This window comes from Cnephaeus nilssonii (assembly GCF_951640355.1).
Source record: "Cnephaeus nilssonii genome assembly, chromosome: 8".
NCBI lineage: Eukaryota > Metazoa > Chordata > Mammalia > Chiroptera > Vespertilionidae > Cnephaeus > Cnephaeus nilssonii.
This window is the reverse complement of record NC_137079.1, coordinates 99,110,125-99,132,912: the sequence shown is the minus strand read 5'-3', so window position 1 is coordinate 99,132,912 and position 22,788 is coordinate 99,110,125. Positions and strand designations below refer to the sequence as shown.

General features: G+C 41.9%; 1 protein-coding gene across 1 annotated transcript in view; it reads left to right on the top strand.

The window, feature by feature from the left end:
• DCLK1 (doublecortin like kinase 1) overlaps positions 1 to 22,788 on the top strand; it is a gene marked incomplete at its 3' end in the record, with an annotated part of 486,231 nt that overhangs the window by 345,275 nt on the left and 118,168 nt on the right. The window contains exon 5 of the mRNA XM_079779242.1: positions 6,588 to 6,704. Within this exon, the coding sequence (XP_079635368.1) occupies positions 6,588 to 6,704 (117 nt within the window). The remainder of the gene's footprint in view (positions 1 to 6,587; positions 6,705 to 22,788) is intronic.

The following is a 22,788-nucleotide window of genomic DNA, read 5'->3' as shown; positions in this document are numbered from 1 at the left end:
ATAGGACGATGCTCAACCAACTGAGCCACACCAGTCAGGCAAAATTTGTAATATTTGTAATTATCTTTCAGACTCCATGATCCCTCAAACTATACTTTACTATAACTTCACTTTTGAGAGTTCATTGTTTCTTTTTTTCTGATGCAATAGATATCTTGATAGAATTGTAGCATTAGTATTTAAAATTTTTAATTTAATGTTAATAAGAGAACTGGTTATTTGCCATCTTTCTCATGATTCACCCACTTGTCTGTTTTCCCCTGACATTGTACATTGACAGAAACTTTCCAGACTTTAGTCACAATGGAACAGCTTGCTTATGCCACAGTATCAGATACCAGGATGGTAAGAGAATCACCAATCCAAGAGACATAGGGTCTGATTACTTGTTATTTATGAAACTTAGTTTCCTCATCAGTAAAATGAGTCTTTGGATTAGTTCAGTGAATAGCAAGAGTTCACACAAATAGTTACAGGATTGATAGCAATTCAGGCCAATATTTATTGAGCAGTTATTACATGTTGTGTTTTTTTTTAATATGCCAGGAACTAGCTAGTACCCATTGGAGCATGAAGTGAGAAAGCAGACGATTAAATGAATAATTTTCATGGATTAATAATACCTTGAGTTCTAAATTCAAGAGTATCAAGAGAAGCTATAAAAGAATGGCTTGAGCCCACATGTTGTTTTGTTTTTTTCAGTTCTTCAAAAATCACACTAAATGCTTACATTTGCTCTAAGACTGACTAAATAACTAAAATACCTAGTTTCTTTCTGGTAGCTGGAAAAAGTTTAACTTTGTTTGGCAAGATCAGTTCTATTATGCTGAGCCAGAGCCCTGGTTGGTAGCTGGAGCCATAAATAGCAATTCTGGCACCTGTGGCATGTGACATTCCTGTATGTGCCCTGACTGGGGATCAAACCCACAACCTTGGCACATGGGATGATGCTCTAATCAACTCAGCTACCAAGCCAGGCTAAAATTAACTTTTAAATTCATGTTGTGGCTCATAGATGGGTGTTATTACCAATGTGCACCATCTGGTAACTTTCTATTTTAACTATGCATTCTTGCTAACTAGATTCTGAGCTTTTAAAATAATTATTTTAAATTTATGTGACTAAACATTCATGACCTGTGGCCAAAAGTCCTGGTCATCCTGCCCTCATTAGAGTCCTAAATTTGAGTTAAAATGAGAGAACATATTATCACTTAAAGCAATTTGTTTCATAAACCAACATTTTCAAATGTGAAGTCCATGAAATAAAAAGCAAAAGAGAGCCCTTGGTGGTTAAAAGACTCCATGCTCCACTACCAGGTGGTGTTTCCAGTTCCAGCACTTTGTCTGTTCTTTATGTGTCAGCAGTGCTCAGTGCTTGGCACAAGGTGGGCACTTGGTACAAATTGAAATGGAAGCATGCCAATGGACCAGAAACATTACAGCAATCCTATGTGGTTGCTAATGTCCTTCAAAAGGCTAGGCCTAGGCCAATCTCCAAAGGCTAGGACAACACCAGAATTTGTTATGTGGACAGAACCTTGAGCTAACTGGATGCCCTCTTCACATGATTTGTGAATTAAAACATCTACAGACACACCCTTGGGCACTATCACCTCATGTGAGCGGCCTGTGTGGTTTTGATCTTTTCTTCTGGTGTTATATTCCTTGCTTACCTCTATATTTTAATGTTTGCTATGTCCATTTGTGTAGATCTTTTTATTTATTTTTTTAAAGCAATGGAAATCTCTTGCAGGGGCACCTGGGCAGGCCAAAACAGCCAATATCAGCCCTAAGTAACTGTTGTGGAGGCCTGGGCATGGTCAGTAATGCCCTGATTCATTTTCCCTTCTGCTTTTGGCTATAAAGCCACAAATATTATCAAGGCAGAATTTTCTCCTTCTCCTCCTCCCCTCCCTTTTCTCCTCCCTTTTCTCCTTCTCCTTCTTTTTAAATCGTTATTTTCTTTTTGCCTCTAAGAGTTCAATTTACAAGGCTGTTTAAGAAACATTCTCCTACTTGTAGTCCTGAAACTTTTATATTTTATATATGCTTATATTCCTCTTTACTAAATGCTATGAACTACTTTGTTGGTTTGGGGAAAATAGGAAAATAGCATATATAATAAAGAGGTAATATGCAAATGTTTGTCACACCCTCCCATTATCACGCCCTCACGCCATCATACCATAACTTCTCAGACACTCAACACTGGGGAGAGAGGAATAGGAACCAGCCAGGCACAAATGAGCTTTCCAGAGAAGAATGGGGACCAGTCAGACTGTGGCCTGGGAGAGGGTCAAGTTGACTGCCCCATGGTCCTGGGTGCCAGCAGCTGCACCTGCGCCAGCACCCCAGGAGAGGGACAAGCCACATGCCCCATGGTCCCAGGCGCTAGTGGCTGCGCCTGGGCCTGTGGCCTGGGAGAGGGACAAGCCACCTGCCCTGAGGTCCAGGGCACCAGTGGCTGCGGCCTAGGCAAAGCTGCCCGCCCACGGTCCCCTGCAGCTGCGGCCAGCCCAGGCGAAGCCAGCCTGGGTCCCAGGTGCCTGCGACCAGCCAGAGGAGGGAATCCTGGGTCCTGAGTGCAGGGTGAGGCAGAGGCGGTTAGGGGCAATCAGGCCAGCAGGAGAGCAGTTAGGGGCGATCCATCAGGCAGGCAGAGTTGGTTAGGGGCGATCAGGCAGGAAGGCAAGTGAGTGGTTAGGAGCCAGCAGTCCCAGATTGTGAGAGGCAGTCGGACATCCCCCAAGGGGTCCCGAATTGGAGAGGATGCAGGCCAGGCTGAGGGACATCCCCCATGCACAAATCTTGTGCACCAGGCCTCGAGGGTTTATATAAAACCATCTACACTAATAAAAGAGAAAGATGCAAATTGACCATACCTCTGTGATGCCCACCAGCCAATCAGGAGTGTGTATGAAAATTAACCCAACAAAATGGTGGGTTAATTTGCATATGCAGGCACAGAGTGAAGAAAGAAGGCTCTGCCCGGGCAAAGACTGAAAACTGAAGACTGAAGGCTCTGCTGCGGCCGGAACCAAGCCTGAAGGCTGAAGGCTTGGCCCCACTGTGGCCCGGGTCCCGGGTGCCGGAGGAAAACCGGTGCTGGCAGTCAGGGGAAGGAAGGCCTATTGCACGAATCTTCATGCAATGGGCCTCTAGTTCAGAATATAAAAGGGAAAGAAAGATGTTTTGAGCTTAGAAAATTGGAATTGCATATATAGGGAAGACAATTTTCAGTTAAAGTCAGGCATCAGAATTAGATCTGGAATTATTATGAATCTTTTGTTACTAAAGTATAAAAAGGCTTAAAATGTATAGTGGAAAAGCTAATAGATTAGACTATAATTTTAAACTACTATACTTTAAAGAGCTTATATGCATTTTAGAGGCCCGGTGCATGAAATTCATGCATGGGGGGGTGGTCCCCTCAGCCCAGCCTGCACCCTCTCCAATCCAGGACCCCTCGGGGTATGTCCGACTGCCGGATTAGGCCTGATCCCATCGGGCCTAAACCAGCAGTCAGACATCCCTCTCACAATCTGGGACCACTGGCTCCTAACTACTCATCTGCCTGCCAGTATGGTCACCCCCAACTACCACCCTGCCAGCCTGGTTGCCCCTCACTGCCCCCCCCTCCACTGGCCTGGTTGCCCCCAACTGCCCCCCTGCAGGCCTGGTCGCCCCACGCAGCCTTGCTGTTCAATCATTTGGTCGCCCCTCACTAACCCCACTGCTGGCCTGTTTGCCCCATGCAGCCTGCTGCTCAGTCATTTGAACACCCCTCATTAACCCCCCTGCCGACCTGGTCACCCCACGCAGCCTGCTGTTTAGTCATTTGGTCGCCCCGCACTAACCCCCTGATGGCCTGGTCACCCCACGCAGCCTGCTGTTCAGTCGTCTGGTCACCCCACACAGCCTGTTCGGTCATCCGTTCAGTTGTTTCAAATACAACAGTCACTTAGCCTTTTATATATATAGCTATGCATAACCCATGAACACAAACAATAGGGTGGTGAAGGCCTGGGGTGTGGGGAAGGTAGTGAGGTGAAGGGAGTCAATGGGAAACAAAAGGGGACATCTGTAATACTTTCAACAATAAAGATAAATTGAAAACAAAGAAATGTATAAACTATAAAAAAAAAACTACATTTAAAAGGTTATCATATTTCAGCAACTGCCTGTAAAGATAAATATTTATGGTGTGATAGACAAAGGCATAAAACTTTAATATAGAATGCATCCTTACAAACCAATAAAAAAAAAAGATCATCCCAATTGCAAATGGCCAAAAGAAGGATAAGCATTTGGGGTAGATATACAACTTTATTAATAATAGTGAAATATTGAATGTGAGTTAAATGTCCAACATGAGGAAGTTAGCTAAGCAAATTATGGTCCACCCATGCAGTGAAATGCATTATAACCATTACAAGGAAAAGTGAAAATGCTCACAATTGCTGAAACTGGTTTGGCTCAGTGGATAGAGTGTCGGCCTGCTGACTCAAGGGTCCCAGGTTCGATTCCGGTCAAGGGCATGTACCTTGGTTGCAGGCACATCCCCAGTAGGGGGTGTGCAAGAGGCAGCTGATCGATGTTTCTCTCTCATCGATGTTTCTAAATCTCTATCCCTCTCTCTTCCTCTCTGTAAAAAAAATCAATAAAATATATTAAAAAAGAAAAGAAAAGAAAATGCTCACAATATGTTGTGGTGTGAAAATGGCTAGTAACAGATGGGTATGTGCAGACTAATCCTACTATATAAATGAGTAGAAAAAATACTAGATTCGTATACCACCCTCTAAATAAAAAGTATCACTCGATGGGTGGGTTTTTAAATATTCTTTATATTTTCTATCCACAGTGAACATTGATTATCATTACAAGCATACAAATATTTTTATTTATTAAAAATGGTTCCTCAAGAATAAGATATGTGGATTTGAACAACATAATTGGTCAACACAGCTTACTAAGAGGGGAATAAAAAGCTCTTTACTAATTAAAATGTTTAGCTTTGGCCTTAATGAACACAAACACCAAGGATTTAAATCTAATAAAACCAAAGTTGTTTCTCAGTCTCAGGCCAAAAGCCATTTTGCAGACACCATCTTGTGGTTGCAGAGGCTCATATGGTGCTCTTATAAACAGGGTAAAGTCACCTCTTCTCTGATTTTACTTCTTATGAGAAAATTCCGTCATTTCCCACACATGGTGAAGATCCACAGCTTTTCCTGCAAGGATTCACAAGAACAGTAAACTTGGCATAGGTGGAATCTTTCATAATGGGAGAACTAATCCATCACTTCCTATCTAGGTTTAAGAGGTTGACCTTTGTCTAACATTTTTCTTGGAAGAAAGAACACTTTAACCCAAAAGAGAGACATATACACAAATAACTTAAAGATGGGTGAAGAGAAACCCAACAAAATCACATATTTACCAACCTATTACTCTCAATCTATCCAAAATATTATTGCAAAGATAGTAAATTACAAGAATTGGGGTACTACTTCCTTTTTTTTTTTAAAAAAAAATTAATTTTAGAGAAAAGAGGAAGGCAGATTATCTCTATATATAAAAGCCTAAGCGACCGGCAGACCAGCCGATCAGCCATACACTGACCACCAGGGGGCAGACACTCAATGCAGGAGGGGAAACCACAGGCATGGAAACATGGGACAGACTGATGAATCTCAGAGGGAAGGGGGGTGGTGTGAAGAGTTAATCAAAGATCTTATATGCAGACTAGTAGCCCTGTGCACGAATTGTACACCAGTAGCTCTCTGCGGGGTCTGGCTGCTCTGTGCCTGCTGCCCAGAGGCTCTTCGTGGCCCCAAGGCCCATCTGCGGCCGGGCGCGGAACACTTGCCTTGTCGCCAGGGTGATGAAGCAAGCATTCCAACAGGCTGCTCACGCCGCCCACTCTCAGTGGCCGCCACCCCAGGACTGGGGGACTCTGGCGGGCCTGAGAGGACTGGGTGCTGCCATCTTGTGGCTATGGGCACTGCCATCTTTGTGATGGAGTGACAGTTAATTTGCATATTACTCTTTTATTAGATAGGACTGGAAGCCTGGAGCATGGATTCATGTACCAGAAAGGTTCTTTGGCCTGGTCTGTGCCCTCTCGCAATCTGGGACCCCTCAGGGGATGTCGGAGAGCCAATTTCAGCCCAATCCCCACAGGCCAGGCTGAGGGACCCCACCAGTGCATGAATAAGAAAGAGAGAGAGAGAGAGAGAGAGAGAGAGAGAGAGAGAGAGAGAGATTGATTGATTTGTTATTCCACTTATTTATCCATTTTGGTTGCTTCTTGTATGTGCCCTGACAGGAGATCCAGCCCTGATTCTAACCAACTGAGATTTTCCTAGCTTGGCCAGGGTATTGTTTATTTTGATCTGGAAGACACCCACTGTGCCTTTTCTTCTTGTTTTCTTGATTTATTTCCTATAGATGAGCATTGGGCTGACAGGAAATAGGTGTGACTGAGGATGGTCATATATTTACACTTCCAGTTTGTTGTGCATTTTAAATGGTATTTGCCATGATCCTGTAATGATGTGTAGTTGTTGTTCTTTCCCCAGAATGTCGAGTTGTGAAGTCCACTTCTTACACCAAAATAGCTTCGTCATCCCGCAGGAGCACCACCAAGAGCCCAGGACCTTCCAGGCGCAGCAAGTCGCCAGCATCAACCAGCTCAGGTAAAGCAACAAAGGAGACTTTGAAGAAAGTGCCTTGTTTATGAATCATGACAAGCAGAGGGTGTGTGAAGTCCAGAGTGTGAAGGTTTAAGATAGTGTAAATTTTTGTTTATAATTTTAGAACATGTCAGAGTGGTGGAGCAGCTTTTCCTGGGCCTAACATGTTTGCTGTAAGACAAAACATTGAGCTTTGGAAAACTAACTTAGGTAAAATCAGAAAACACAGATTTGGCCACAAATAGAAGTATACTACTGACTTGCATAATTTCTACCACAAAAATTAATTTTCAGGCTAAAGGCCACTTACTCTAAAAGTCTCTGTTAAAGCATTTATTCCACTTGGGACTGGCTTATGAAGAGTTTCCAATTTGTATTTGCTAAATTTTAGTTTACCATTGGCAAGGCTGTGGAGCTAACAGCAGTGGGAATGAGAGCCTGGTGCAGGGATAGCTGCAGTGACTTGGCCTGTGTCCTGTCTCCAGGGTTCTAGTGCTGGTATTGGAGCAGGAAGTATACTCATAAGATGATTATGTCAGTGCTGCCTTTTCTTTCCTTGGTCTTAAAACTGATATGAGTAAGCTTATTTTTGTTTCTGTCTTTGTGGCCTTTTTTTTAAAACTCAGGTGTAAGAACTATTTCATTATTAATTATTTATTAAAGATATAAGCTGTGGAATGGGAATTATTAAAAGACTAGAGACCTAGTGCATGAAATTCATGTATGGGGGAGAAGGGTGTGTCCCTCAGCCCAGCCTGCACCCTCTCCAATCTGGGACCCCTCGAGGGATGTCCAACTGCTTGGATATCCCTCTCACAATCCAGGACTAGTGGCTTCCAACTGCTCACCTGCCTGCCTGCCTAATTGACCCTAACTGCTTCTGCCTGCCAGCCTGATCACCCCCTAACCACTCCCCTGCCAGCCTGATTGATGCCTAACTGCTCCCCTGCTGGCCCGATAGCCCCTAACTGCCCTCCCTTGCCAGCCTGGTTGCTCCCAAATGCCCTTCCCTGCAGGCCTGGTTGCCCTAACTGCACTCCCTTGCCGGCCTGGTCCCCCACAACTGCCCTCCCCTGCAGGCCTGATCACCCACAACTGTCCTCCCCTGCTGGCCATCTTGTGGCAGCCATCTTGTGTCCACATGGGGGTGGCCATCTTTGACCACATAGGGGTGGCCATCTTGTGTGTTGAGTGATGGTCAATTTGCATATTATCTCTTTATTATATAGGATACATATATGAAAGTGATTGTCACCTGATTTCATAAAGATGGTGAAGTTCTTAGGAACAAAGGCCTTTAGGGCCTATTCAGAGGCCTTTTTGTACTCAATAGCATGGGCCCAGAGGGATGCGAAGAGTTCTCTAGGCTGGGGCCACAAGGCCTGCCTCTGGCACCACTCACCAGCTGTTGTACTACTATGTAAGTTATAACCTCCATACTTAAAAATGGAGGTGCTGTAATCTGTTTTTTTCTAATAATAAGTAAAACTGAAATCTCCAAAGTGAGTCTTGGAAGCATGAACTCTCAGTAAGCTGGATAATTAGAGCACCAAGCCCAACTTGGTTCTCTAAGAGTCACCTTCTTCTTATGGCTTTACTGATTCCCTAGACATTCTCCAAAGACCTTGTAGTTCTTTGACGCTCGCTTGAAGAGTAGCAACAGTGTTCTACCACTGTTCCCTTCTCATAGCAAGATCTACATTGTAATCAGCCAGGGAATAAGTCTCAGAACATGGCGGGCACTTGAGATGCAGCTTGTTTACCCTTCCTAGTTTAAGGGTGGGCTGAGAATTCTTCCCTTGGTATGAATGACAGAGCTCACCAAGATTGGATTAACACTGAAATGAGACTTTGCTAAAGGTTAAGGTAATGAGACTCAATGTTTAGAGCATGAATGTCACTTGGTAACTTGGTAAAGTTTATCATCCTGATCCCTGAGCCCTTTTAGCAAGTATTCCAGATTATTCAAATCATATAATCTATAAGCCTTTAGTTAGAGAAACAGTTGTTAAGGAAGTGGTTCCCAAAGTGTAGTTTCCTGGACCAGTAGTATCGCCATCACCTGACTTGTTGGAAAAGCAAGTCTTGAGCCCCTTCCCAGACCCACTGAATCAAAAACTCTGGAGTTGGAGCCCAGTAACCTGGGTTTTCCAAGTCCTCCAGGTGATGCTAATGCTTACTGTGTTATAGATACAAAAGGGAAGTATAGGAAGTCATCTGACTCTGGGTAATCTGGGGTGAAAAATAGAGCTTGCTTATCTTCATTTATTGGCATGACAGACATGACTTCTTTTCTACCTCTCTGTTTGTTACTGAGTGGCAATGCTCATCTGTAATCCTTGCAACACAAGGGTTGCAGACCTGTAGATACCTTGAAGGATAAATCTGAAGTGTTGGTCAAGATAACAATGAGCAAAAGAGAAGCCAACTATCTTTTCTACCTCCTTACCATGGCCAACCATCAGAGCAGGGACAATTTTTGTCTGAAGATTATACCTCCCCTGGAAACTGATATTGGGGAAAGTCTCTCTCTTCAAGATAGACACCATCTTCACACAGAAATGTGGACCGCCACAAAATGATAGTGATGCTGGAATTGCTACATGTAAAACTCCCCTAGGAGACCTCAGCTTGTTCATTAACCAACTGTCAGGTTACAACTGTGCTCTTTGGAGGATATTTAGCCTTGATCAAAGAATATTCCTCATTTTCTCCGAACAAACCTAAACTGTAGGATGAACTCCCATGGAGCAGTAAGAGAGAAAATGATCATGGGTCCAGCCAGCCTGTTGCCCCTAACATCTTGGCTATTTAGTACAATCACAGAAGGATGTGAAGGAGCAAGAAGCTCCACATTAACTGAAACATTATCAATAATACTAAAAAAAAAAAACAACAATAGTAAAAAGCAGAATTAGTTCCTAATCCAAACTAACTCTGACATTGACAAATTTTACTGAACCTTTATTTTCTTTTTTTGTCTTAGATATACCATGAATTTTAAAATATCAGGTGTAGTTGGGGTGAAACATCTACTAATAAGTGTTTAAGCCAAATTCTTATTGCTTTTACAATATAGATTGTTTTGAACAGGTTTTGTTTTTAAGAGCTATAGGCAGTTTCCAGGTTTGGGTGAAAATCTCTTTTCTTTTTTTCATTTTGACCCCATAAATCAAGGAAGGGAGGAGAATGATCAGATTACTGTGCACATGTCAGAGAATGGAATCCTGAGACCTGGAGCACTTACTGTCTGTTGCTAAGGCTTCCACCACAGATGCAAGAAAAGTGACCCTGTACTTTCAGTCTGTCTGTGGCAGCCAATATTGGATAGGGGAATACAGGAGGAAAACTGGGAGAGAGAATTTTTGCAACTCAAGTTTTACTTTGTGAATAGTAAAGAGCCTGTTTTACTTAAAAAAATCTAAAATTTGAGTTAAAATAAAAAGAATCATGAATCTAATCTTAAAAAGATTAAAAATGAATTCATTAAAAATGAATACAGAAAATTATCTCACTTTAAAATTAACTGGTCACTGTTCAGCATCTCTAAGATTATATAAATCTCATAAATATGATACATTTAATTATAATCTTATAAATATAGATGGATGTATCATTTACCAAAGTAATTTCAGAAACTCAAAAAAGCAGATAAGCAAATGTATTAAATGTATTTGTGTTTGTTACTGCAGACATTTGGAACTATTATTGCTTTTATAAGTTTAAAATGGATAGGTTACATTACCTTAGATTGCTTCAAACAAACATTTATGTTTTCTATTGTTTTCTCAAAGCAATCTTTTCAACTAGAGTTGAACTTAACTAACCTAGTTGATTTGATCAGCACTAACTTGAAATTTGTGATAGGGATGCCATGCCAGATAATCATCTCCATAAAGAATTGGAATACAAATTCATTCTAAAATCAATGTGTTCTTGAAAAATTAACACTTCCTTCAAGGTTTCTTTAACTGCTAGATCAAAATTAATCCAATGGCACTGTTCATGTTTTGTTTAATGTGAGTCGTTTTATGCATATAAAATTTTACACTTGCATTTTGCCCTAGAAGATATGCCATACAATCATTTCCTGGTTATATAACTGCTTATAATATGCATTGACTGCCTCTTAATTCTGACTTGCTACCAAATCTTACTACCTTGCTCTAATTTAGAAAGGATTTACAGAACAGTAGTATCCAGTCACAAATACATGGATTATGCCAGTGACCTCAAGACCACTTAATTTCCTTGGGACTTAAGCCCAGGTCTTAGGAATCCAATGTTATTTACATATTTTTCTGGGCCAGTGTGGATGTCAGGGGGAGCCCCTGCGTTGGCGCCTCCACTGAGCTAGTCTACGACTCCTGTGGGCACTCAGGTATGGCGCTTATAACCAGTGGAAAGGAGCAGTGAATTATTTCTATTTTGATTGCATCAACATTTTAAAAAATAGCCTGTTCAGTGTGTGTTGTTTTTTTTTTTTTTGCATTTTAATTTCTTTATTGGTTAGGTATTATATATTTGTCCTCACCCCCCATTACCTTCCCACTCCCCCTCGCATACCCTCACCCCCCTGTTGTCTGTGTCCACTGGTTAGGCTTATATGCATGCATACAAGTCCTTTGGTTGATCTCTCGCCTTACCCCAACCCTCCCCTACCTTCCCTCTGAGGTTTGACAGTCTGATCGATGCTTCCCTGTCTCTGGATCTGTTTTTGTTCATTAGTTTATATTTTTCATTATTTCCCATAGATGAGTGAGATCATGTCATATTTATCTTTTTCTGAATGGCTTATTTCACTTAGCATAATGCTCTTCAGTTTCATCCATGTTGTTGCAAATGGTAGGAATTCCTTCTTTTTTAGTGCAGCGTAGTATTCCATTGTGTAGATGTACCACAGTTTTTTAATCCACTTATCTGCTGATGGGTACTTAGGCTGTTTCCAAATCTTAGCCATGGTAAATTGTGCTGCTATGAACATAGGGGTGCATATATCCTTTCTGATTGGTGTTTCTAGCTTCTTGGGATATATTCCTACAAGTGGGATCACAGGGTCAAATGGGAGTTCCAGTTTTAGTTTTCTGAGGAAACTCCATACTGTTCTCCACAGTGGCTGCAGCAATCCGCATTCCCACCAGCAGTGCACCAGGGTTCCTTTTTCTCCGCATCCTCGCCAACATTTGTCCTTTATTGGTTTGTTGATGATAGCCATTCTGACAGGTGTGAGATGGTACCACATTGTCGTTTTGATTTGCATCTCTCGGATAGTTAGTGACTTTGAGCATGTTTCATATGTTTCTTGGCCTTCCTTCTGTCTTCTTTCGAAAAGTTTCTATTTAGGTCCCTTGCCCATTTTTTGATTGGATTGTTTATCTTCTTTTTGTTGAGTTGTATGAGTTTCCTGTAAATGTTGGAGATTAAACCCTTATCAGTGCTAACATTGGCAAATAGGTTATCCCACGAAGTGGTCTTTCTTGTTGTTTTGTTGATGGTTTCTTTTGCTGTGCAAAGCTTTTTATTTTGATGTAGTCCCATTTGTTTATTTTCTTTTTAGTTTCCATTGCCCTAGGAACAGTATCAGTGAAGAAGTTCCTTTTGCATATGTCTGAGATTTTGCTGCCTGTGGATTCCTCTAGTATTTATTTGGTTTCCCATCTAATGTTTAAGTCCTTTATCCATTTTGAGTTTATTTTTGTGTGTGGTGTAAGTTGATGGTCTAGTTTCATTTTTTTGGATGTATCTGTTCAATTTTCCCAACACCATTTATTGAAGAGACTGTCTTGACTCCATTGTATGTTCATGCCTCCTTTGTCAAATATTAATTGGGAATAGTGGTTTGGGTCGATTTCTGGGTTCTCTATTCTATTCCATTGATCTATATGTCTGTTCTTGTGCTAGTACCAGGCTGTTTTGAGAACAATGGCTTTGTAATACAGCTTGAAACTGGTATTGAGATCCCACCTACTTTGTTCTTCTTTCTCAGGATTGCTGTGGCTATTCAGGGTCTTTTTTTTTATTCCAGATGAATTTTTGGAGACTTCGTTCTAGGTCTGTGAAATATGCCATTGGTATTTTAATGGGGGTTGCATCGAATCTGTAGATTACTTTGGGTAGTATGGACATTTTGATGATGTTGATTCTACCAATCCATGAACATGGTATGTTCTTCCATCTGTTTATATCTTCCTCTATCTCTTTTTTCAGTGTCCTGTAGTTTTTTGCATATAGGCCTTTTACCTCTTTAGTTAATTCCTAGGTATCTTAATTTTTTTGGTGTGATGATAAATGGGATTGCTTTTTTAGTCTCTCTTTTTGTAAGTTCACTATTGGTATATAGACATGCCATAGGTTTCTTGGTGTTAATTTTGTATCCTGCTACATTGCTGAATTTATTTATTAAGTCTAATAACTTTTTCATGGAGTCTTTAGGGTTTTATATGTACAGTATCATGTCATCTGCAAATAAGGACAGTTTCACTTCTTCTTTTCTAATTGGGATGCCTTTTATTTCTTCTTCTTGTCTGAAAGCAATGGCTAGTACTTCCAGTACTATGTCGAACAGGAGTGGTGAGAGAGGGCATCCCTTTGTTGTTCCTGTTTTTAGGGGAAATGGCTTTAGTTTTTGTCCATTGAGTGTGATGCTGCCTGTGGGTTTGTCATATATGGCTTTTATGATGTTGAGGTATGATCTTTCTATTCCCACCTTGCTGAGCGTTTTTATCAAAAAAGGGTGTTGGATTTTGTCAAATGCTTTTTCTGCATCTATTGATATGACTATGTGATTTTTCTCCCTCAATTTGTTTATGTGAATTATCACATTTATTGATTTGCGGATATTGTACCATCCTTGCATCCCCGGGATAAATCCTGCTTGCTCATGGTGTATGATCTTTCTGATGTACTGTTGGATCTGATTTGCTAGAATTTTGTTGAGGATTTTGGCATGTATGTTCATGAGGGATATTGGCCTGTAATTCTCTTTCATTGTGTTGTCTTTATCTAGTTTTGGTATTAGGGTGATGTTGGCTTCATAGAATGAGTTTGAAAGTGTTCCTTCCTCTTGGATTTTTTGGAATATTTTGAGGAGGATAGGTTTTAGTTCTTCCTTGAATGTTTGGTATAAGTCTCCTGTGAAGCCGTCTGGCCTTGGGCTTTTGTTTGCTGGAAGCTTTTTGATGACTGCTTCAATTTCTTCCATAGTTATTGGCCTATTGAGATTTTAAGAATCTTCCTGATTGAGTTTTGGAAGGTTGTATTTTTCTAGGAATATGTCCAATTCTTCCAGGTTGTCTAGTTTGTTGGAATAGAGTTGTTCATAATATTTTTTAACAATCCTTTGTATTTCTTTGGGGTCTGTTGTTATTTCGCCTCTCTCATTTCTGATTTTGTTTATTTGAGTCCTCTCTCTTTGCTTCTTGGTGAGCCTGTCTAGAGGTTCATCAATCTTGTTTATCCTTTCAAAGAACCAACTCTTGATTTCATTGATCTTTTGTATTTTTTTTTTTTTTTTGGTCGCTATGTCATTTATTTCTGCTCTAATCTTTATTATCTCCTTCCTTCTGCTCACTCTGGGCTTTTCTTGTTGCTCTCTTTCTAATTTTTGGAGTTGTAGCGTTAGATGATTTACTACCATTTTTTCTTGTTTTTTGAGGTAGGCCTGTAGCCTTCCCTCACAGGGCTGCTTTCATTGTGTCCCATAGGTTTTGGATTGTTGTGTTTTTATTGTCATTAGTTTCCAGGATGTTTTTAATTTCTTCTTTGATCTCATTGGTAACCTAATCAATATTTAATAACATGCTATTTAGCTACCAAGTGTTTGAGTGTTTTTGGATTGTTTTTATTGTACTTTATTTCTAATATTAAGCCATTGTGGTCTGAAAAGATGTTTGGTATGATTTCAATCTTCTTGAACTTGTGGAGACTTTGCTTGTGACCCAATATGTGATCTATTTTTGAAAATTGAGAAGAATGTATATTCTGCAGCTTTGGGGTGAAATGTTCTGAAGATGTCAATTAAGTCCATCTTATCTAGTGAATCATTTAGGATTGTTGTTTCTTTGCTGATCTTTTGTCTAGAGGATTTATCCAGTGATGTCAGTGGTGTATTTAAGTCCCTTACTATGATTGTATTGTTGTCTATCTCTCTCTTGATATCTTCTAGGAGATTTTTTATGTATTTGGGTGCTCCTGCATTGGGATGCATAAATGTTTATCAGGGTTATATCCTCTTATTGTATCGATCCCTTTAGTATTATGAAGTGGCCTTCCTTATCTCTTGTTATGGCCTTCACTTTGAGGTCTATTTTGTCAGATATAAGTATTGCTACCCCAGCTTTTTTTTCATTTCCATTTGCCTAAAAGATATTTTTCCATCCCTTCACTTTCAGTCTGTGTGAGTCCCTTGTCCTGAGGTTGGTCTCTTGTAGACAGCACATATATGGGTCATGTTTTTTTATCCATTCAGCCACTTGATGTCTTTTGATTGGAGCATTTAGTCCATTTACGTTTAAAGTTATTATTGAAAGGTACTTGTTTGTAGCCATTTTTTATTTTTTGAGGCTGTGTTCCTTCTTACCTTTTTGTTTCTTCTTTTTACAGCATTCCCTTTAGCATTTCTTGCATTGCTGGCTTGGTAGTGATAAACTCCCTTAGCCTTTTTTTGTCTGAAAAGCTCCTGATTTCCCCTTCAATTTTGATTGATAGTCTTGCTGGATAGAGTATCTTCGATTCAGTCCCTTGCTTTGCATCACTTTGTATATCTCCTTCCATTCCCTTCTAACTTGATGTGTTTCTGTTGAGAAATCATTTGATAATCTGATGGGGGATCCTTTGTAGGTGACTCTCTGTCTCTCTCTTGCAGCCTTTAAGATTCTGTCTTTGTTGATAACATTTGCCATTGTAATTATGGCATGTCTTGGTGTGGGTCTTTTTGGATTCATCTTGCTTGGGACTCTCTGTACTTGTGTAACTTTTTTCTTCCCCAGTTCATGGAAGTTTTCTGTCATTGTTTCTTCAAATAAGTTTTCTAATCCTTGCTACTCTTCTTGTCCTCCTGGCAGCCCTATTATATGTATGTTATTTCATTTTGCATTGTCCCAAAGCTCCCTTAGGCTCTCCTCCTTCTTTTTAATTTTTTTTTTCTAGTTGCTCTTCAGATTGGGCTTGTTTCTGTACCTGATCTTCTAACTCACTAATTCGGTCCTCTGCTTCTTCCAGTCCACTGTTGAAGCCTTCCATGGTGTTTTTGATTGTAGCTATATCATTTTTCATTTCTTCCTGATTTTTGCATAGGTTGTTGATTTTCTCGTCCATTGTTGTATGAACTGTATGACCATTACTCTGAATTTTTTCTTCTGTCATGTTGCATGATTTCATTTCACTTATTTCCTTTCTTGGTGATTCCTCCTTTCCTTTCCTCTGGGGATTGCTTCGTTTTCTCCCCATTCTGACTATCACCAGAAGGTTCAAATGTCGAGTTGCAGGGGCCTGGGCTGTGTGCATTGGGAGTTTTGCACACCCCAAGTGTCACTGAAGAGCTCTGACACCGAGACATGTGGTTGCTGTGGGTTGGTGGGAGCCACGCTCACCTTGGGTCAGAGTCACAGGCACTTAGTGTGGCCTCGTGTGTGCACCTAGAATCAGGGACCCTGCCTGTGCCACGTTGAAACAGAGAACCCACTGGCATGTGCCAAAAATCAAAGTCCCCTATTGCATGTCAGGAGTCAGAGGCTCCCTGTGTCCATGCCGAGAATCGAGTATCAGAGTCTTTGTTGCTTGGTGCAACCTTGCACTGAGAATCAGGGTCCCTGTATGCACATGCACCAAGAATTAGAGTCGCTGGATCTTAGTGTGAATGTACTGGGAATCAGGGATCCCAGGCACACGCAAGGAGGAACAGAGTCTAGTCACGGTGCTCATTGCTGCCTCTTGTGTGGAGATTCAGGGTCCCCGATCTGCTTGGGAGACCGGGTTGCTCAGTTGCACTGTATTGGCAGGAGGTCCAGTTCTGCCCTGCGGTAAACAGCCTTCTGTGTGCGCTTGCCCTGAATCTTAGTGTGGGTGTGGGGTCCGGTCACACAGGTGTGCACTGTGGAAAACAAACTCCCTGTGTCCATGCACCCAGGCTTAAATTCAGCGCTGCCTCCCTGTGTGGGCACAGGGTCTGGTCATGGGGACCAAATTCCCCAGGTTCGCACATTCAGGTTCAAATTCAGCGCAGTCTCCCTGCTTGGGTGCAGGGTCTGGTCATGGGAAACAAACTCCCTGGGTTCGCGCCCCCAGTCTCAAAATCAGCACTGTGTCCCCGCGTGGGCGTGGGATCGGTCACGAAAAACAATCTCTCCGAGGTCATGTACCAAGGCTCAAATTCAACACAGCCTCCCTGGCTGGGCGCAGAGCCTGGGCGAGGGAAACAAACCCCCTGAGTCCGCATGTCCAGGTTCAAATTCAGTGCAGCCTCTCTGTGTGGGCACAGGGTCTGGTCATGGGGACCAAATTCCCCAGGTTCGCACATTCAGGTTCAAATTCAGCGCAGTCTCCCTGCTAGGGTGCAGGGTCTGGTCATGGGAAACAAACTCCCCGGGTTTGCACCCCCAGGCTCAAATCCAGTGCTGTCTCCCTGCCCTACGTGGACACGGGATCCGGTCGCAGAAAACAACCTCTCTAAGGATGTGCAGCTAGGCTCAAATTCAGACTGCCTCCCTGCCTGGGCACGGAGACTAGTTATGGGAAACAAGCTTCCCGTGTCCGACACCAAGGCTCAAAGTCAGGTAGAGCTGCTACTGCTCTGTGTGTGCAGAAAGCCTTATTGTGTGGCTGGGGTCTGGTAGTTTCTATGTCACTGCCATGGGGGCGGCAGGAAAGGGGGATTGGCTTTGTGACTCACAGAAGTCTGCGGCCGGGTGCCTGGAGTCTTGGTGTCCCTGGGTCTGCAACTGTGATCGAAGGTCTTTTACCAGAGTGGCTGTAGGGTCCTGGTTTGCTACTGAGACCAGACTGGGTGTTGGCGAGGCTAAGATTCTAGTCTCAAGCAGTTCTGTTCTTCAAGATGGCATGGTCTCTGTGACGCTGCTGTCCTCCCCATAGTGTTTGCGGCAGCAGCGGGGTTTTGCCGTCTGAGACTACTTGGATTGGCAGCCCCTTGGAAGAACAGCAGGGTCTAACTGTCCCTGTTTCACTCACACACACACCCACACACGTCCACACACACCTCTATCGCTCCCTCACTCTCTCACACACTCTCCCTCCCTACCTTCTTGCTGGTCGCCATCTTGCCTCTCCCTGTTCGGTGTTTTTCATAAGTCATAAACACTGGAATGTGAATAATTTTACTTTTATACCAGTTACATTTTAATCATTGATGTTGCCCCAAACCCTACTCACCGCTATGGAACCTGACTTTTTAACAACAATGAATCTTTGGTTTTCCTCCTAATCTATTAACTTAAAGTTTGAAATAATTTCGACTTCAGTTTTTCAATTTCTACTTCCAGTATCATCTTCCTACATGACACTAAGATTAGAGCATAGTATAAAGTTAAAATTTGCTTCAGTTTTCATGCCATTCTACTGTTCATGATAATATTGTTACCAATGAAACATCCTATTTTGTATGCATTGTTATCTTTGATCTTTATTGATTCTCCCAATGATCTCCCAACAACAAATAACATGACACTATTATTTGTTATATAATAAGAAATAAACAGAGGCAGGGCTGGGGGAACTGGTTGGTCCAGAGTTACAGTATTAATAGTGGCAGCTCAGGGCTGGGACCTGGGGCTTCCAGAGTTCCAGACACAGCAGGCTGACAATGCTTAATAGCTTTTTCTTCACCTCCGCTTATTAAAGCTTTGATCCCCATGAAATAAGTAATACAGTACCTGGTTTAAGATTGCAATTTATAGCATCATAACACTTTGCAACGGAAGCCTAAGTATTAGTCCTGGACATCAGCATTTCAGGAGGTGAAATGATTCACCCCAACTTCATGATTTCTGTCAGTGGTAGACAGAAAGTTACCTTTGTAATTCAGTATTAGAATAAGAATGAGAATCTTCTATAAATTTTATCTTTATCCCATATCTATTGCTCTTCTTGGGACTAAAAGCAATTAGAGGTGATTTATTTTATTTTATTGTTTTGTTTAAGGATATTTTTTAAGTTTGCACCTTTTTTATTTTATTACTAGAGGCCTGGTGCACGAAATTCATGCATGGGGGGGGCGGTGTCCCTCAGCCCAGCCTGCACCCTCTCCAATCTGGGACCCACTGGGATCGGGCCTAAACGGGCAGTCGGACATCCCTCTCACAACCCAGGACTGCTGGCTCCCAACCACTTGCCTGCCTCTGCCTGATTGCCCCTAACCGCTTCTGCCTGCCAGCCTGATCGATGCCTAACTGCTCCCCGGCCGACCCGATTGCCCCTAACTGCCCTCCCCTGCTGGCCTGGTCACCCCTAACTGCCCTCCCCTGCCATTCTGGTCCCCCCCAACTGCCCTCCCCTGCAGGCATGGTCACCCCTAAATGCCCTCCACTGCAGATTTAGTCCCCCCCCCAACTGCCCTCCCCTGCAGGACTGGTCCCCCTCAATTGCCCTCCCCTGCTGGTCTGGCTTCCCCCCAACTGTCTTCCCCTGCAGGCCTGTTCAACCCCAACTGCCATCCCCTGCTGGCTTGATCACCTACAACTGTCCTTGCCTGCAGGCCTGGTCCCTCCCAACTGCCCTGCCCTGCTGGCCTGATCGCCCACAATTGTCCTCCCCTGCCAGCCGTCTTGTGGCGGCCATCTTGTGTCCACATGGGGGCAGCCATCTTTGACCACTTGGAGGCTGCCATCTTGTGTCTTGGAGTGACAGTCAATTTGCATATTACTCCTTTATTAGATAGGATTATTATTTTGATTGATTTTTTAGAGAGAGAGGAATGGAGAGAGAGAGAGAGAAACACCAATGTGAGAGCAATACATTGATCTGCTGCCTCCCTCACACTCCCTACTGAGGATCAAGCCCAAAAACTAGGCATGTGTCCTGACCAGGAATCCAACCAGCAACTTTTGATGCCCAGAAAAATGAGCCACACCAGCCAGGGATATAGGTGATTTATTAATATAAGGAGTTCATTTCTACATTCAGGAATATCAAGCACAGGTTTGCCAGTGTTAGGCGCTAACAATGCAAAGATGAAAGATACAGCCTCTACTCTCAAGCAACATACAAGTCAACCCCTAAATAATTGATAGATTACATAATTCACATACCTGTTGAATTATTATTAGTTTCCATAGCAGAGAGAGTGTAAAGTAGGCAAGTAGCACAAGAAAAAAAAAAAAGAAAGAAAGAAAAGCTAGATGCCTTAATAAATCATTAAGCAGAATAATGAGCCCCCAGACGTTGAATGTAGTATCACTAAGAAAGAGGAGTGTTGTTTTAGTTACTTCTTAAAATAAACGAGAATATATAAGAATGTCATAAAGTGTTTAATATGGGTTGAATCTTTATTTATGTGTGTCTTTCTTTGGAACATAGATGTCTCATAAAATGTGTAATTTAAAAGTGAAATTCTTTTAAACAAATTATTTTATCTGTACAAGCAATTTATAATACAATATCTCTAAAATAAGAGTGTAATAGAGTGATGGGCAACCTTTTGAGCTTGGTGTGTCAAACTTCGCCAAAAAAACTGAACATAACTTGGATAGTGTGTCACTTTGAGGAAAAAATATTATTTCGCAAATGTTTCATCCTCAGGAGCAGCAAATGTTTCATCCTCAGCATGTGGCCGTGTGTCATCAGAAATGGCTACATGTGTCAACTCTTTAATTTTTATCAAACACCTTCAAAGGCAGATTGCTAGATATTAATTTTTAGCTCAGTCTTTTCCTTTAGTATAGATATTTCAGCCTTATACATTTTATGGAGGATTTTTTTCTGCTCTGGGGTTCCAAGAAAATTATTGAAAACAAAATGCACCAAGAAAGACAAGAGGACTGATGGTTCATGCCTGTGTTTTTAGAATTTTTTTACTGAACATAAAACGCAATCCTCCTTCTATTCTCTTTCCCTGAACTCATCAACTCCTCTTAATGCTCACCTTCAGCAGGTGAGTATCTCCAAAGATATTCTTCAAAACCTTGAACCATTATTTTGACACACTGTCTATATGGGGGCAGCAGCCTTCCTCAACTACTTTTTTTTCCCTTTATTTTTAATTATTATTTTTTTATCTAATTAAAGACCACTGTGGCCCCAATTCTGTATTTTTAAAAATAAATCTTTATTGTTCAAATTATTCCAGTCGTTCCTCTTTTTTCTCCCCATAGCTCCCCTCCACCCGGTTCGCACCCCATCCTCTGCCCTTACTCCCCCACCCCCACTGTCCTCATCCATAGGTGTACAATTTTTGTCCAATCTCTTCCCACATCCCCCACACCTCCTTCCCCCAAGAATTGCCAGTCCACTCCCTTTCTATGCCCCTGATTCTACTATATTCACCAGTTTATTCTGTTCATCAGATTTTTTATTCACTTGATTTTTAGATTCACTTGTTGATAGATATGTATTTGTTGTCACTTTGTTGTTCATAATTTTTATCTTTACCTTTTTCTTCTTCTTCCTCTTCTTAAAGAATACCCTTCAGCATTTCATATAATACTGGTTTGGTGGTGATGAACTCCTTTAGCTTTTTTCTTACCTGTGAAGTTCTTTATCTGACCTTGAATTCTAAATGATAGATTTGCTGGGTAGAGTAATCTTGGTTGTAAGTTCTTGCTATTAATCAGTTTGAATATTTCTTGCCACTCCCTTCTGGCCTGCATAGTTTTTGTTGAGAAATCAGCTGACAATCATATGGGCACTTCCTTGTAGGTAACTAACTGTTTTTCTCTTGCTGCTTTTAAGATTCTCTCTTTGTCTTTTGCCCTTGGCATTTTAATTATGATATGTCTTGGTGTGGTCCTCTTTGGATTCCTTTTGTTTGGGGTTCTCTGCACTTCCTGGACTTGTAAATCTATTTCTTTCATCAGGTAGGGGAAGTTTTCTGTCATTATTTCTTCAAATAGGTTTTTAATATCTTGCTCTCTCTCTTCTTCTGGCACACCCATAATTCAGATGTTGGTACACTTGAAGTTGTCCCTTGAAGAGGCTCCTTACACTATCTACATATTTTTGGATTCTTTTTTCTTTTTGCTTTTTTGGTTGGGTGTTTTTTGCTTCTTTGTATTTCAAATCTTTGACTTGATTCTTGGGATCCTCTAGTCTGCTGTTGGATCTCTGTATATTATTCTTTATGTCAGTCAGTGTATGCTTAATTTCTAATTGGTCCTTTTTCATATCCTTGAGGGTCTCACTAAATTTCTTGGAGGTTTCTAGAATATTCTTGAGTAACCTTATAACCGTGGTTTTGAACTCTATATCCAGTAGTTTACTTTCTTCCATTTCTTTCATTTGTGACCTGTTTCTTTGTCTCCACATTTTGGCTGCTTCCCTGTGTTGATTGAGTGGCTTTGTGTGCTAGGTGTCCTATAGAGCACAGTGGCTCAGCCTCCCTAATTACCTGAGGTGGACACTCTTGATACACCCCTTTGTGGACTGTGTGCACAGTCTTGTTGTAGTTAAGCCTTGATTGCTGTTGGTATCACTGGGAGGAATTGACCTCTTGGCCAATTGGATGTGAGGATCAGCTGTGTCTACGATGGGAGAACTTCTGTGCTGGAGACACCCTTATGGGACAAGACTTGCTTCAGTGGGGCTTTGGCGCTCACTGAGTCTGTCCCCTGAGTGTGTCTCTTATTGATGTGAAGACTTTTAATCTGGATGGTCTCACTCTGACCACTGGCTACACTGGCTCTTGGATCTCCAAGGAGGTGCAAAATCAGCCACAGCCAGAGGCCACTCAGCAGGAGCTACAGAGAGATCTGCAGATTCCTCCTCTTTGTTTGGGGTTCGGAGGTGCCCAGATTAGGCCCAGCTGTGAAGCAATGCAAGCTGCTGTAGAGCCTTGGGGTCTTCTTTTGGAGGCTCTGGGGCTCTCTGACCCAGCTGCAGTTTGTTTGGTCTTAGATGGCAAAAGGCCAGCTCATTCATATGC